The following is a 12,198-nucleotide window of genomic DNA, read 5'->3' on the forward strand; positions in this document are numbered from 1 at the left end:
CAGGCAGTACACAGAGGAGTGTCTTTGTAGATACTTGAGCCTTTTTGCATGAAATAGGGAACATCAGATTGTCTCAATACACACTTTGCGAATACACTGAGGAGAATCGCCATGACAATGCGGTGATGGAGATTTTTTTTTTATTTACTTTTTAAGGGGCCACAAGGGCCATCAGGACCTCAGGGTATGCCTGGAGACCCAGGAGAAACGGTGAGTCTACAGACACAAGCCAGTCATAGTGTATAGAAGGCAATAGTATTGTATGAAGGGATTGAACTTGTGTGTTGTATTAGGGTTTTACAGGGAAACCTGGCTTGGAGGGATCACAGGGCCCAGTTGGCATGTATGTAAGTGATTCATTTATGATATACTGTAGATAACACAATGCCTCGGACCTCTATGTGTGTAAGTTGCATGTTTCTCTGCTTGCATGTTTGCCGTATTTTCCAAACTATGACTCGTATCAGTCAAAAAAAGTGTAATAAAGATGAAAAAAACAAGTATATGTTGCACTACATATGCTTTGTATGAATTAATTTGACAAATTCAAGACGAAAAACAAACATTTAATATGGAAATGAAAGTTATTCAGCTAAAAGACCACATAAAGACTATACTGTACACGCTGGGTAGGCTAAAGCAGGGGTCTCAAACTCAATTTACTTGGGGGCCACTGGAGGTGGGGTCTGGGTGAGACTGGGCCGCATCAGGTTTTCCCCCCCAAAAAAACGCATTTATTAAAAACAAAAAAATTAAAAAAAACTTCGCTTTGGTTCCAATTTTCTACAAGAAAAGCTCTGATAAAACATTCCACTGTTCTCAAATATCTTACTTTTTATTTTTCTACACAAAATAAGATGAAAAATAAATAAACAAATCAAGAATAAAGAAAATCAATCAATCAGTAATAAATAAATAAATATAATAATAATAATAAAACGGCAAATAATAAAAACTTAAGAAACCACATATAGTTGGTGGGTAGACAAATTATTTTTTTCAGATTAAAATTAACAAAGCATTATTAGAGCCCTGTAGACATGACAAAACATGACTATAGTCACATTTATACTCATATTGCACAACTGCAGGGTCTCGAGACACATGCTAACTCGCAAACTAGAGAGCTAGCGACCTAAACGGTAGCCTTCAAGTTATTTCCTTTAAACTTAAATAGCCAAAAACTTACCACTTCCACACGGATAGGGAGGATAACTATTAACAGTTATTTAACCTTTAACATGAACATTAATCAAAAGTAATAATTTTTTCTGGGTACATGATACCATACAGCATCCATATCAAACTTGCGCGGGCCGCACTAACATTAAACTTTCATATCAAGGCGGTGGCCTCAAACTAGTGTCCTGCGGGCCACATTTGGCCCGCGGGCCATGAGTTTGAGACCCCTGGGCTAAAGTAACATAATAGGCTAGTTTGTGCAACAAGTTCACCAAGCTCCCAATCTCACTCCATATTACTGAATGGCAGTAGCAGCATATAGCGTCACAATGCCGAGAGCACCCTCTTGTGGATATCAGTGGTGATGTTCTCTCATTGGTTCATGTTAGTCAGTATGAATTAACACAGTATGAATTTTTTAATACCCTACCTCTTGTCAGCTGGGATAGGCTCCAGCTCATCTGCGCCCCTTAAAAGGATATGTGTTAGCAAATGACTGTCCAACATCACATATGCAAATATCCCCCAACAAGTATTTCTGATGCAGCACGGCGGTCGAGTGGTTAGCGCGCAGACCTCACAGCTAGGAGACCAGCGTTCAATTCCACCCTCGGCCATCTCTGTGTGGAGTTTGCATGTTCTCCCCGTGCATGCGTGGGTTTTCTCCGGGTACTCCGGTTTCCTCCCACATTCCAAAAACATGCTAGGTTAATTGGCCACTCCAAATTGTCCATAGGTATGAATGTGAGTGTGAATGGTTGTTTGTCTATATGTGCCCTGTGATTGGCTGGCGACCAGTCCAGGGTGTACCCCGCCTCTCGCCCGAAGACAGCTGGGATAGGGTCCAGCACCCCCCGCGACCCTCATGAGGAAAAGCGGTAGAAAATGAATGAATGAAGTATTTCTGATAGTACCCATTACATCTGCTGATTGCCATTGAATAAAGTATCCCTGTAAAGAAAGTAGTTCATGGTTATTATTGACTTCTGTAATGTTGTGGCTTCAACCATCAGGGTATCCCAGGTAACGTGGGCATGCGTGGGCATCCAGGTCCCATCGGAGAGAGGGTAGGCACATCTCTTTACCATCTTAAAACATGTTTAAAGTTGTTGTTCGTGGCAATGGCTATAGTGGTCGAGACAATTATTTGATTTCCTGGTAGTTTGTGCAACAAGTTCACCAAGCTCCAAATCTCATTCCATATTACTGAAATAACTGAAATAATTACTGAAAACAGCAAATCAATCTCCTCCATCCAACCCTGTCTTCTGCATCTGTCTCTCTCACACCAACCACCCTCATGTCCTCCTTCACTACATCCATAAACCTCCTCTTTGGTCTTGCTCTACGTCGCCTATCTGGCAACTTCCTTCTACCAATATATTCACTATCTCGAACCATCTCAGTCTGGCCTCTCTGACTTTATCTCCAAGGCCTCTAACATGTAATGTCCCTCTGATGTACTCGTCCCCGATCCTATCCATCCTGGTCACTCCCATTGAGGACCTCAGCATCCGCATCTCTGCTACCTCCAGTTCTGCTTCCTGTCTTTTCCTCAGTGACACTGTCTGTAGATCAAACATGGCTGGTCTCACCACAGTTTTGTATACCTTTCATTTTAGTTGAAACTCTTCAATCACGCCTGACATTTTTCTCCACCGGTTCCATCCTGCCCGCACACGCTTCTTCACCTCCTTTTCACAACCTCAATTGTTCTGAACTGTTGACCCCAAGTACTTAAAAATCTCCACCTTCTGTATTTCTTCTCCCTGTAACCTCACTCTTCTACTTGGGTCCCTCTCATTCACACACATACATTATACTCAAATGATTATTTCCACTACTGTGTGCCAAAGTGGTGTCAAAGTAAATACAGACTTAATCAAGTGACACAAGTACTGAGATGTACTTGTTGATGTACTGTAATGGTAAAATCACTGTGATATGTCTTCTTCACCAGGGAGAGACGGGTTTGCGAGGCTTGCCAGGGCCGGTTGGAAAGCCGGGGCCTCCGGTAAGTGCATACAGTAGTTACCAATGCTTTTTGATTTTACACTGTAATGGCCACAAAAGTCCATCAGTAGGGGTACTGGGGTCCGTAAGCGCGTCACTGTATTTCAAGACTCAGCTGTAGGAAAACTGCTGTCATGGTCTTGGTACAGGGGAACATTTACAGGAGTTGTAGTGGTAGGGACGTCACACGCCAAGGGGATCCTGGGAGTCTGCGTTCGAGCCACGAGGACCAATCTGTCAATCTGTCATCATCTGATGGGATTTCTTTTTCCCTTCTCTCGTGCTTGAGCTTTTGGACTTTGCGCAAGGTTCCGGACCAAGGGATTAACACCAGGTGGATTAACAAGTGGATGCGCGTCCGTGAGTGGAACTGCGGCTTTCACCTCTGTCTTGAAGACTAACTTAGACTCTTAGGGGAACTTTGGGACACTTTCGGGGTGGGGGGTAAACGTTCGGGATTAGGTTGGTGTTTCATGGTTGTCTGTGTTGGTGGGTGGGATGTTTAGTTAGTTATTTAGGTTGGGAGGGGATGATATGCGGGTTGGTTTGGAGTCATCAAACTGCCGTTGTGGAGGCAAACAAGCATTTTCGACAGTGTTTCCTTTTCTTACAGCTGATGAAAAGGGGTGAGATTTTTTTAAATCCTGGATCCTGATGTAAGCCAAGAGAGTAGTAGCTCAAGATGGAAAAAACATTGTTTGGTTGTCTTTTATTTTTAGGGTCCACCAGGACAAGCTGGGGAGAAAGGAACTCAAGGACCAAGGGTGAGAAGCAAGTGCATTTCTACCAGCCAGCCAATCACAGGGCACATATAGACAAACAACCATTCACACTCACATTCATACCTATGGACAATTTGGAGTCGCTAATTAACCTAGCATGTTTTTGGAATGTGGGAGGAAACCGGAGTACCCGGAGAAAACCCACGCATGCACGGGAAGAACATGCAAACTCCACACAGAGATGGCCGAGGGTGGAATCCAACTCGGGTCTCCTCGCTGTGTGGCCTGCGTGGTAACCACTAGTTAGCCATGCAGCCCACATACTAACACTAAAGATACATACATACTACATACTAAAGAAAAAACAATTGTAAGTAATAAAGAAACAATACAATGAAAGTTCATTAACAATACATTTTTTTGGACAAACAACCATTCACACTCACATTCATACCTATGGACAATTTGGAGTCGGAAATTAACCTAGCATGTTTTTGGAATGTGGGAGGAAACCGGAGTATATGGAGAAAACCACACATGCACAGGGAGGACATGCAAACTCCACACATAGATAGCCGAGTCGGGAATCGAACTCAGGTCTCCTAGATGTGTGGATTAGCAAAAAGCTAAACATCCACTGAGAAAAATACCTATGCTGTGGTGGGTTTATTATAATACGTAGCTTAGATAGGACCTCACCATTGTGGACCATTGGGCAGATGTCACTCTGACATTTTTCGTGAATGATAGGTGGTCATAGGCGGACATATTCATACACCAGATATTGAACGTTTAGCTGTGGGAATACACCCTTCTCATCTGCCACGTGAATTCTCCTGCGTCATCGTGGTTACTTTGTACATCCCACCTTTTGCATCAGCCTGTGATGCAAGACCTGCAGTCAGACCTCATTACCATCTCTGGGGGGATTTGAATCACTACACTTTGGACTCTGTTCTACCCTCATTTCATCAATTTGGGCACTATACAACAATTTGAGATTTTAAAGACTTAAAGGAAAATGGCTTGTTGATGTTTTTGTTTACTCATGAATGCCTTGTTTTGTTTTATTTCCCCAGGGTAGACCTGGCGGTGACGGTCCTAAAGGGATTCAGGGGGCACAAGTGAGTCAGAGTTGTCATTTCCACCAGGGATCGACCGATATGGTTTTTTTGGGGCCGATGCCGATACCGTTTTTTTTCACCCTTAGCCGATGGCCGATTTTGCTTGGGCCGATATTTGTGGCCGATACTGCTTTTGATCCCTCAATTTACATGAAAAAATCACCATGATAACAAATATTACAGGTCTCATGTTTAAACAAATATTAATTGAAATGTAAACACTGAACACAGTAGGATTCAGCTTTCTTAAACACACATTTAAACGGCATTATCACATACTACAGTATTAATTGGCCCTGTACCCTAGAAACCGCCCATGAATGATACGGGAAAAGGCCGAAATAATACTGTGTCAAAGCCCAGGGCAGTGATACTGATAAAATATAGAGTTTAACCATGTCCAGTATCAGCCCCCGTAGCTGTCCACTCAGAGCGCACTGCTCTGGTATCGTGCCCGTGAAACAACCAATCAGAGAACAGCGCACGAGTGCTTAGTGCCTAGTGCTTCTCCAGTCACCAAAAAACCCAAACTTGATTAATGGAACTTTAATTGTCAGACATTGATAAGATAAGACTGTTGATAAAATATTATTGTTGAAATATTATTGTGTTTACACTGTTTAGATATAATACATGTAATAAACTGAACATTTTCTGGAAACAAAATGGTCTTTTGATTAAATAGTACGTGATAATAAGCTCATGATTAAATAGTATGTGATAATAAGATCATCACATGGTTTGTCTGGTATCAGGCGCAGTATCATACCTTCGGTCTCGGGCTGATACTGACACTTGGGTGCATGATACCTGGCCTGATACCAGACAAACCATGTGATAACCTATAAGTAGCTGGTATCAACTCTATCAATCATGTTAGTCCAGCCGGGTTATAGTATTAACAGCAAAACCATAACTATGCTGTAGGACTTGAGCAAGGCCAAGAAGCTTGATTTTCAAGTGACCTCAAAGAGGTTCAGGAAGGAGGGAGTAGTCCCATTAGCAATATTTGCAGTTCAGATGGAAGACCATTAAAGACATTTATTGTAACGGATAATATTAATTCTGCTTTATTGTAGCTGTTATGTTGGAAAAAAAAAAGTACATTATTGTTACCTTTCTTTATTTCTAGGGTGCTACAGGGCCACCGGGTGACAATGGAGCCACTGGGAAACCAGGACCCAGAGGAAGTAATGGGCCCCCTGGACCTCATGGCCCTCAAGGGCCAGCAGGAATCTCAGTGAGTGGGTATTTACCATCAACTGCTGCTTTTGTGTTACATATTATTAAAATTAAAAATATAGTACGATTTATTTGTTTGTTGGTCTCTCCAGGGCCTTCAAGGTGCTGTTGGATTAATAGGAGAAGCGGGAGAACGAGGGGACAAGGTCACTTGCAGTAATAGTAATAGTGATAGGAATATTACTACATAGAACATAGGAGTATTCACATCCCTAGTGGTTCAACTTTTCAAATGAACACTCACCTTTAGGGTTTACCTGGCGTAGGTGGTGATGCTGGCCCTATTGGACTTGATGGCCAACAGGTTGGTCTCCATATGAGTTGTTGCTCTATGTTGGTGTATTATTAATATTATCATTATATTTGCAATTTAATGCCCTGACTTTGCAATTCTACTTTGACTTCTAAATGATGCCCGTTTCATCTGTCAGGGCCTTCCAGGCCACACAGGGGATGACGGACCACCAGGAGCCAAAGGAGACCCGGTCAGTGAACACAGATGCAACATCCCACAAGTTTTATGTCAGTGTTTACAAAATGTAAAGGTTCCTCCTGAAAAGGATGACTTCATAGCTTGCAATTAAGTCCAACATGGTGGCCAACTTTGCCGCTCATTTTATGACAGGGAGACCCAGGACCTTTTGGAAAACCTGGTCCTCCAGGGTCGCTGGGAGAGAGAGGACTTGGGGGTCTAAAAGGATTACAGGGACCACCAGGATCCATCGGTAACGAGGTTGGTCCATGTCTTGTCTTTTTTTTTTTTATGCAGATCATAAACTGTTGAGGGCGGTCTAGTGGTTAGCGCGCAGACCTCACAGCTAGGAGACCAGGGTTCAATTCCACCCTCGGCCATCTCTGTCTGGAGTTTGCATGTTCTCCGGTTTCCTCCCACATTCCAAAAACATGCTAGGTTAATTGGCAACTCCAAATTGTCCATAGGTATGAATGTGAGTGTGAATGGTTGTTTGTCTATATGTGCCCTGTGATTGGCTGGCGACCAATCCAGGGTGTACCCCGCCTCACACCCGAAGACAGCTGGGATAGGCTCCAGCACCCCCGCGACTCTTGTGAGGAAAAGCGGTAGAAAATGAATGAATGAATAAACTGTTAAAAAAATCACCACAAATGTCTGATACACGGTGGCACGGCGGTCGAGTGGTTAGAGCGCAGACCTCACAGCTAGGAGACCAGGGTTCAATTCCACCCTCGGCCATCTCTGTGTGGAGTTTGCATGTTCTCCCCGTGCATGCGTGGGTTTTCTCCGGTTACTCCGGTTTCCTCCCACATTCCAAAAACATGCTAGGTTAATTGGCGACTCCAAATTGTCCATAGGTATGAATGTGAGTGTGAATGGTTGTTTGTCTATATGTGCCCTGTGATTGGCTGGCGACCAGTCCAGGGTGTACCCCGCCTCTCGCCCGAAGACAGCTGGGATAAGCTGCGCCCCCCCCTTGTGAGGAAAAGTGGTAGAAAATGAATAAACTGTTAAAAAACAATCACCACAAATGTCTGATATACCAGACATGACGAGTTGCTGTTCACTCTTCTTCTGCAGGGAGATGTCGGCCATCCAGGTGAAGCAGGAGATCCTGGTTCTAAAGGAAATAAGGTCTTAATTGTCTCTCAAGTAAATGCCAATCTATGTTTGAATTAACCATCATTAATCTGACTGTTTGTTGGCGGCAGGGTGAGGTTGGACTCCTGGGATTCTCTGGTCCTGAAGGCATCTGGGGAGAACTTGGAAAAAATGGTGAAAGAGGCCCAAAGGGAGAGAAAGGCAACATTGGATTAATAGTGAGCCCATTTTTACTTAACTTTAAATCCTTCCACTGCGATAAATGAGGGACAACTGTAAATACAAGCAGAATGAAAGAGTTAAATGAACATTAAAGGTTACTGTTTTGACTTTTGTGACTGTTCCCAAAGACACATGTTTTGTCTTAACATTTTAAGAGTCAACACTAATGACATCATAGACGGGCTAACTTTCTTTTTCGCTAACAGAAAATATTCACAAATCAAGGCTGAAATTTTTTGCCGCAATTTTTTTGTTTGTTAAGTGAAAATCACGCTAACTAGGGCGGCCTCTAACTGAGGTTTTACTGTATATTATATACTGTAATTTTTTTTTGTCCGGACCGACTGTCGAAGCAAATGCTTACATACATAGCACACAGTTATGGTGTGTTAAAAGAAATTTTCTGATGTTACTGTCCTCTTTCGTTAATAGGGTGAACCAGGGTTTATAGGTGAAGTGGGCCCTGCAGGTCTGATGGGGTTAGAGGTAAGTATGTGTGCGTTCAATTCAAAAAGAAAAGAATGAGTTCAGTACCTACTATGTTCAGCTTTTGTGTGTTTTGCATTATTATAATGATGCTGAATTGTGTTTCTATGATGTGATTGCTCAACCCCCAGGGAAGTACTGGAACTTCTGGACCCCTGGGGCCAATAGGACTTCAGGGACAGAAGGTGATCAGATCTTTAATTCCATTACGTTTACCAACCAGCAAAAAGTAAACACAAACTAAGCTGAATTGGTGAATCTGAGGTGATTGTATAGCAATCTTAATCTTAATCTTAATGTTTTTGCATTAAAATTTACTTTACTCGTTTTAGGTCATACGTTGTTGATTGTTGTATATATGTATATTAGGGTGCATCAAATTTGAATGGGAAATTTTAATTTCATAATATCAATTTGGCGGGCATTCCATTTTTTTCTAATGAACATAAAAATGTCTTTTGTAAAGTTTTGAGGAAAACAATTGAGATTTATGGGTGCCACCTCAACTTTTGTAAAATTTCGGAAAATGTGCAATTTCTAGTCTAATTGCAAAAAGGTTGACCTGGAAATATTGAGTATAATGAACTTCTATACAGCATCATCATCATCAAAGTAAATATATTTGTTTTCTCTTTGGGCAGATTGGGTATTACTCAGAATTCTCCATTCATTTGTCCTATTGACAAAATGAATGGCGGTAAATGGGACATGTTCACATGGCCTTACCCTGAATTTTATGTAGCAGTGATGGATATTGGACATACAATGTAAGAAGATACCGACACAAGTACTTCTTCCTGGAGTCATCTGTAACCTTTTGAAAATACTTCAATTTGGATGATTTTTATGAGTCGCCATTATGAGCCAGTAAGTCTGTCGATGTTGACCTCATCTCCTTTGGATTTTGCCTTCTATTAAACACAATAAACAAACCAAATTGTCTGTTTGTATATCAAAATAGGCAATTTATAACAAAAAACATCATCCAATGCACAGCATTATCTCTCTAAGAGTCGTTCCAGTGGCAGATTACTATCACTGCCTTGCTCCACTTAAAGACTGAGCAGATCATTCCTCCCCAACACCATGCGGCTTTTCAACACAACAGAGGATAGTCTGTCTGTACATCCATCCATCCACCTTATGTTGCGCCATATGTTTGTGTAGAGGTGCTTTGGTTTCACCGATGTAAACAAACAAACCCACCAACACCCTCAGACCGTATGTCCCCATGAAAGAAGTCTCATTTCTTAACAGAAAGTATGCTGATTTCTGGACCATTCAGTGTAATAAAGAGTAGTTATGGTCTCATTGAAACTTGTTTGACTTACTTTTCTAGGGAGAGTCAGGAGATACTGGAATAACTGGACCTCCTGGGTCAAGAGGCCCTGTGGTAAATATTAAATTCTTTAACATTTTGCACAACATGGCTGCAGAATCTTACTACATGAATGTGTGTGTTTCCTATTTCAAGGGAATAGCTGGTGCACGGGGGGTCAGAGGAAACAGCGGCAAGCTGGGACCTCCCGTAAGTGTCAACCACTGGTTGACATCATTCTTTAAAACGACTTCACAACATGCCGCATAGAAGCTATTTGATCATTTGTATGTATTTAGGGTCCACTAGGAGGGGTTGGACCTAAAGGTTACCAAGGAACTAAAGGGGAACCAGGACAACAAGGAATGAAAGGAGAGCCAGGAGCTCCAGGACCACCAGGACAACAGGTTCTTTGCCAATAATGCCAAAAATGACGATACTGATTCAAGTTGTGCCAAATGGAGCTGCATCAAAAAAATTTAAAATTTAAAATTTAAAATTTAAAATTTAAAATTTAAAATTTAAAATTTAAAATTTAAAATTTAAAATTTAAAATTTAAAATTTAAAATTTAAAATTTAAAATTTAAAATTTAAAATTTAAAATTTAAAATTTAGGGGCGGCACGGTGGTCTAGGGGTTAGCGCACAGACCTCACAGCTAGGAGACCAGGGTTCAATTCCACCCTCGGGCATCTCTGTGTGGAGTTTGCAGGTTCTCCCCGTGCATGCGTGGGTTTTCTCCGGGTACTCCGGTTTCCTCCCACATTCCAAAAACATGCTAGGTTAATTGGCTACTCCAAATTGTCCATAGGTATGAATGTGAGTGTGAATGGTTGTTTGTCTATGTGTGCCCTGTGATTGGCTGGCGACCAGTCCAGGGTGTACCCCGCCTTACGCCCGAAGACAGCTGGGATAGGCTCCAGCACCCCCCGTGACCCTCGTGAGGAAAAAGCGGTAGAAAATGAATTTAAAATTTAAAATTTAAAATTTAAAATTTAAAATTTAAAATTTAAAATTTAAAATTTAAAATTTAAAATTTAAAATTTCATGAGCATTAGCGGTAGAAAATGAATGAATGAAATTTAAAATTTAAAATTTAAAATTTAAAATTTAAAATTTAAAATTTAAAATTTAAAATTTAAAATTTAAAATTTAAAATTTCATGAGCATTAGCGGTAGAAAATGAATGAATGAAATTTAAAATTTAAAATTTAAAATTTAAAATTTAAAATTTAAAATTTAAAATTTAAAATTTAAAATTTAAAATTTAAAATTTAAAATTTAAAATTTAAAATAATTGAATATGTTTTTGCAGGGAGATGAAGGCTTGCCAGGCATCCAAGGCCCCCCAGCTTTGTCTGGCATTGAGGTGAAGCTTGTTCAAGTTGTTTGTTTGTTTGTGCCCGACTTAAAGCCATTTCCTTTTTCTTGTGCAGGGGTCTCCTGGAGAAATTGGACCTCAGGGGCCTCCAGGTCCCATTGGGAATCCTGTAAGAATGTCAACATGTTTCACACAGATCATATTTGGTCATTTGGATTATTGTTTGGAATGTGTAATATAAAATATGTGGGGGGGGGTTTTGTTCAAATCTAAGCAAATATTGCTTTGCAGGGTGTGAAGGGAAGACCAGGATCTGATGGGAAACACGGCATGAAAGGAGAGAAGGTACGTAGTGATATTCATATTTTGTTATAATTATTCATTCTTAGTTGTTATTGCTTAACATTCTCACCTTCATTATTTTCAATTGCTAGACTCTATATGTCAGTGTAGCCATTTTCCTAAAAAAAAAGGTTGTATTTTTCCCCCAACAGGGAGATGATGGCGAGATTGGTTCAGCGGGAAAGACGGGTCAAGTTGGGAGAAGGGTAACAATTTTCCAAAGTCAATTTTAAATTAATTCATTCATTCATTCATTTTCTACCGCCTTTTCCTCACGAGGGTCGCGGGGGTGCTGGAGCCTATCCCAGCTGTCTTCGGGCGAGAGGCGGGGTACACCCTGAACTGGTCGCCAGCCAATCACAGGGCACATATAGACAAACAACCATTCACACTCACATTCATACCTATGGACAATTTGGAGTCGCCAATTAACCTAGCATGTTTTTGGAATGTGGGAGGAAACCGGAGTACCCGGAGAAAACCCACGCAAGCACGGGGAGAACATGCAAACTCCACACAGAGATGGCCGAGGGTGGAATTGAACCCTGGTCTCCTAGCTGTGAGGTCTGCGTGCTAACCACTAGACCGCCGTGCCGCCCCAATTTTAAATTTTAATTTTAATTTTAAACCCTATCTTAGCCTGCGTATAA

The 12,198-nt window shown here is 41.3% G+C and overlaps 1 protein-coding gene across 1 annotated transcript in view; it reads left to right on the forward strand.

Annotated features, from left to right (window-relative positions):
• si:ch211-196i2.1 (collagen alpha-1(I) chain) overlaps positions 1–12,198 on the forward strand; it is a 120,948-nt gene that overhangs the window by 106,478 nt on the left and 2,272 nt on the right. The window contains exons 32-53 of the mRNA XM_058051856.1: positions 157–210; positions 294–347; positions 2,196–2,249; positions 3,143–3,196; positions 3,915–3,959; positions 4,997–5,041; positions 6,174–6,281; positions 6,376–6,429; positions 6,534–6,587; positions 6,715–6,768; positions 6,909–7,016; positions 7,839–7,892; positions 7,970–8,077; positions 8,514–8,567; positions 8,699–8,752; positions 9,907–9,960; positions 10,042–10,095; positions 10,185–10,292; positions 11,201–11,254; positions 11,322–11,375; positions 11,498–11,551; positions 11,701–11,754. Coding sequence (XP_057907839.1) covers positions 157–210; positions 294–347; positions 2,196–2,249; positions 3,143–3,196; positions 3,915–3,959; positions 4,997–5,041; positions 6,174–6,281; positions 6,376–6,429; positions 6,534–6,587; positions 6,715–6,768; positions 6,909–7,016; positions 7,839–7,892; positions 7,970–8,077; positions 8,514–8,567; positions 8,699–8,752; positions 9,907–9,960; positions 10,042–10,095; positions 10,185–10,292; positions 11,201–11,254; positions 11,322–11,375; positions 11,498–11,551; positions 11,701–11,754 — 1,386 coding nt within the window. The remainder of the gene's footprint in view (positions 1–156; positions 211–293; positions 348–2,195; positions 2,250–3,142; positions 3,197–3,914; positions 3,960–4,996; positions 5,042–6,173; positions 6,282–6,375; positions 6,430–6,533; positions 6,588–6,714; positions 6,769–6,908; positions 7,017–7,838; positions 7,893–7,969; positions 8,078–8,513; positions 8,568–8,698; positions 8,753–9,906; positions 9,961–10,041; positions 10,096–10,184; positions 10,293–11,200; positions 11,255–11,321; positions 11,376–11,497; positions 11,552–11,700; positions 11,755–12,198) is intronic.

The sequence above is a fragment of the Doryrhamphus excisus genome, chromosome 2, assembly GCF_030265055.1.
Source record: "Doryrhamphus excisus isolate RoL2022-K1 chromosome 2, RoL_Dexc_1.0, whole genome shotgun sequence".
Lineage (NCBI taxonomy): Eukaryota > Metazoa > Chordata > Actinopteri > Syngnathiformes > Syngnathidae > Doryrhamphus > Doryrhamphus excisus.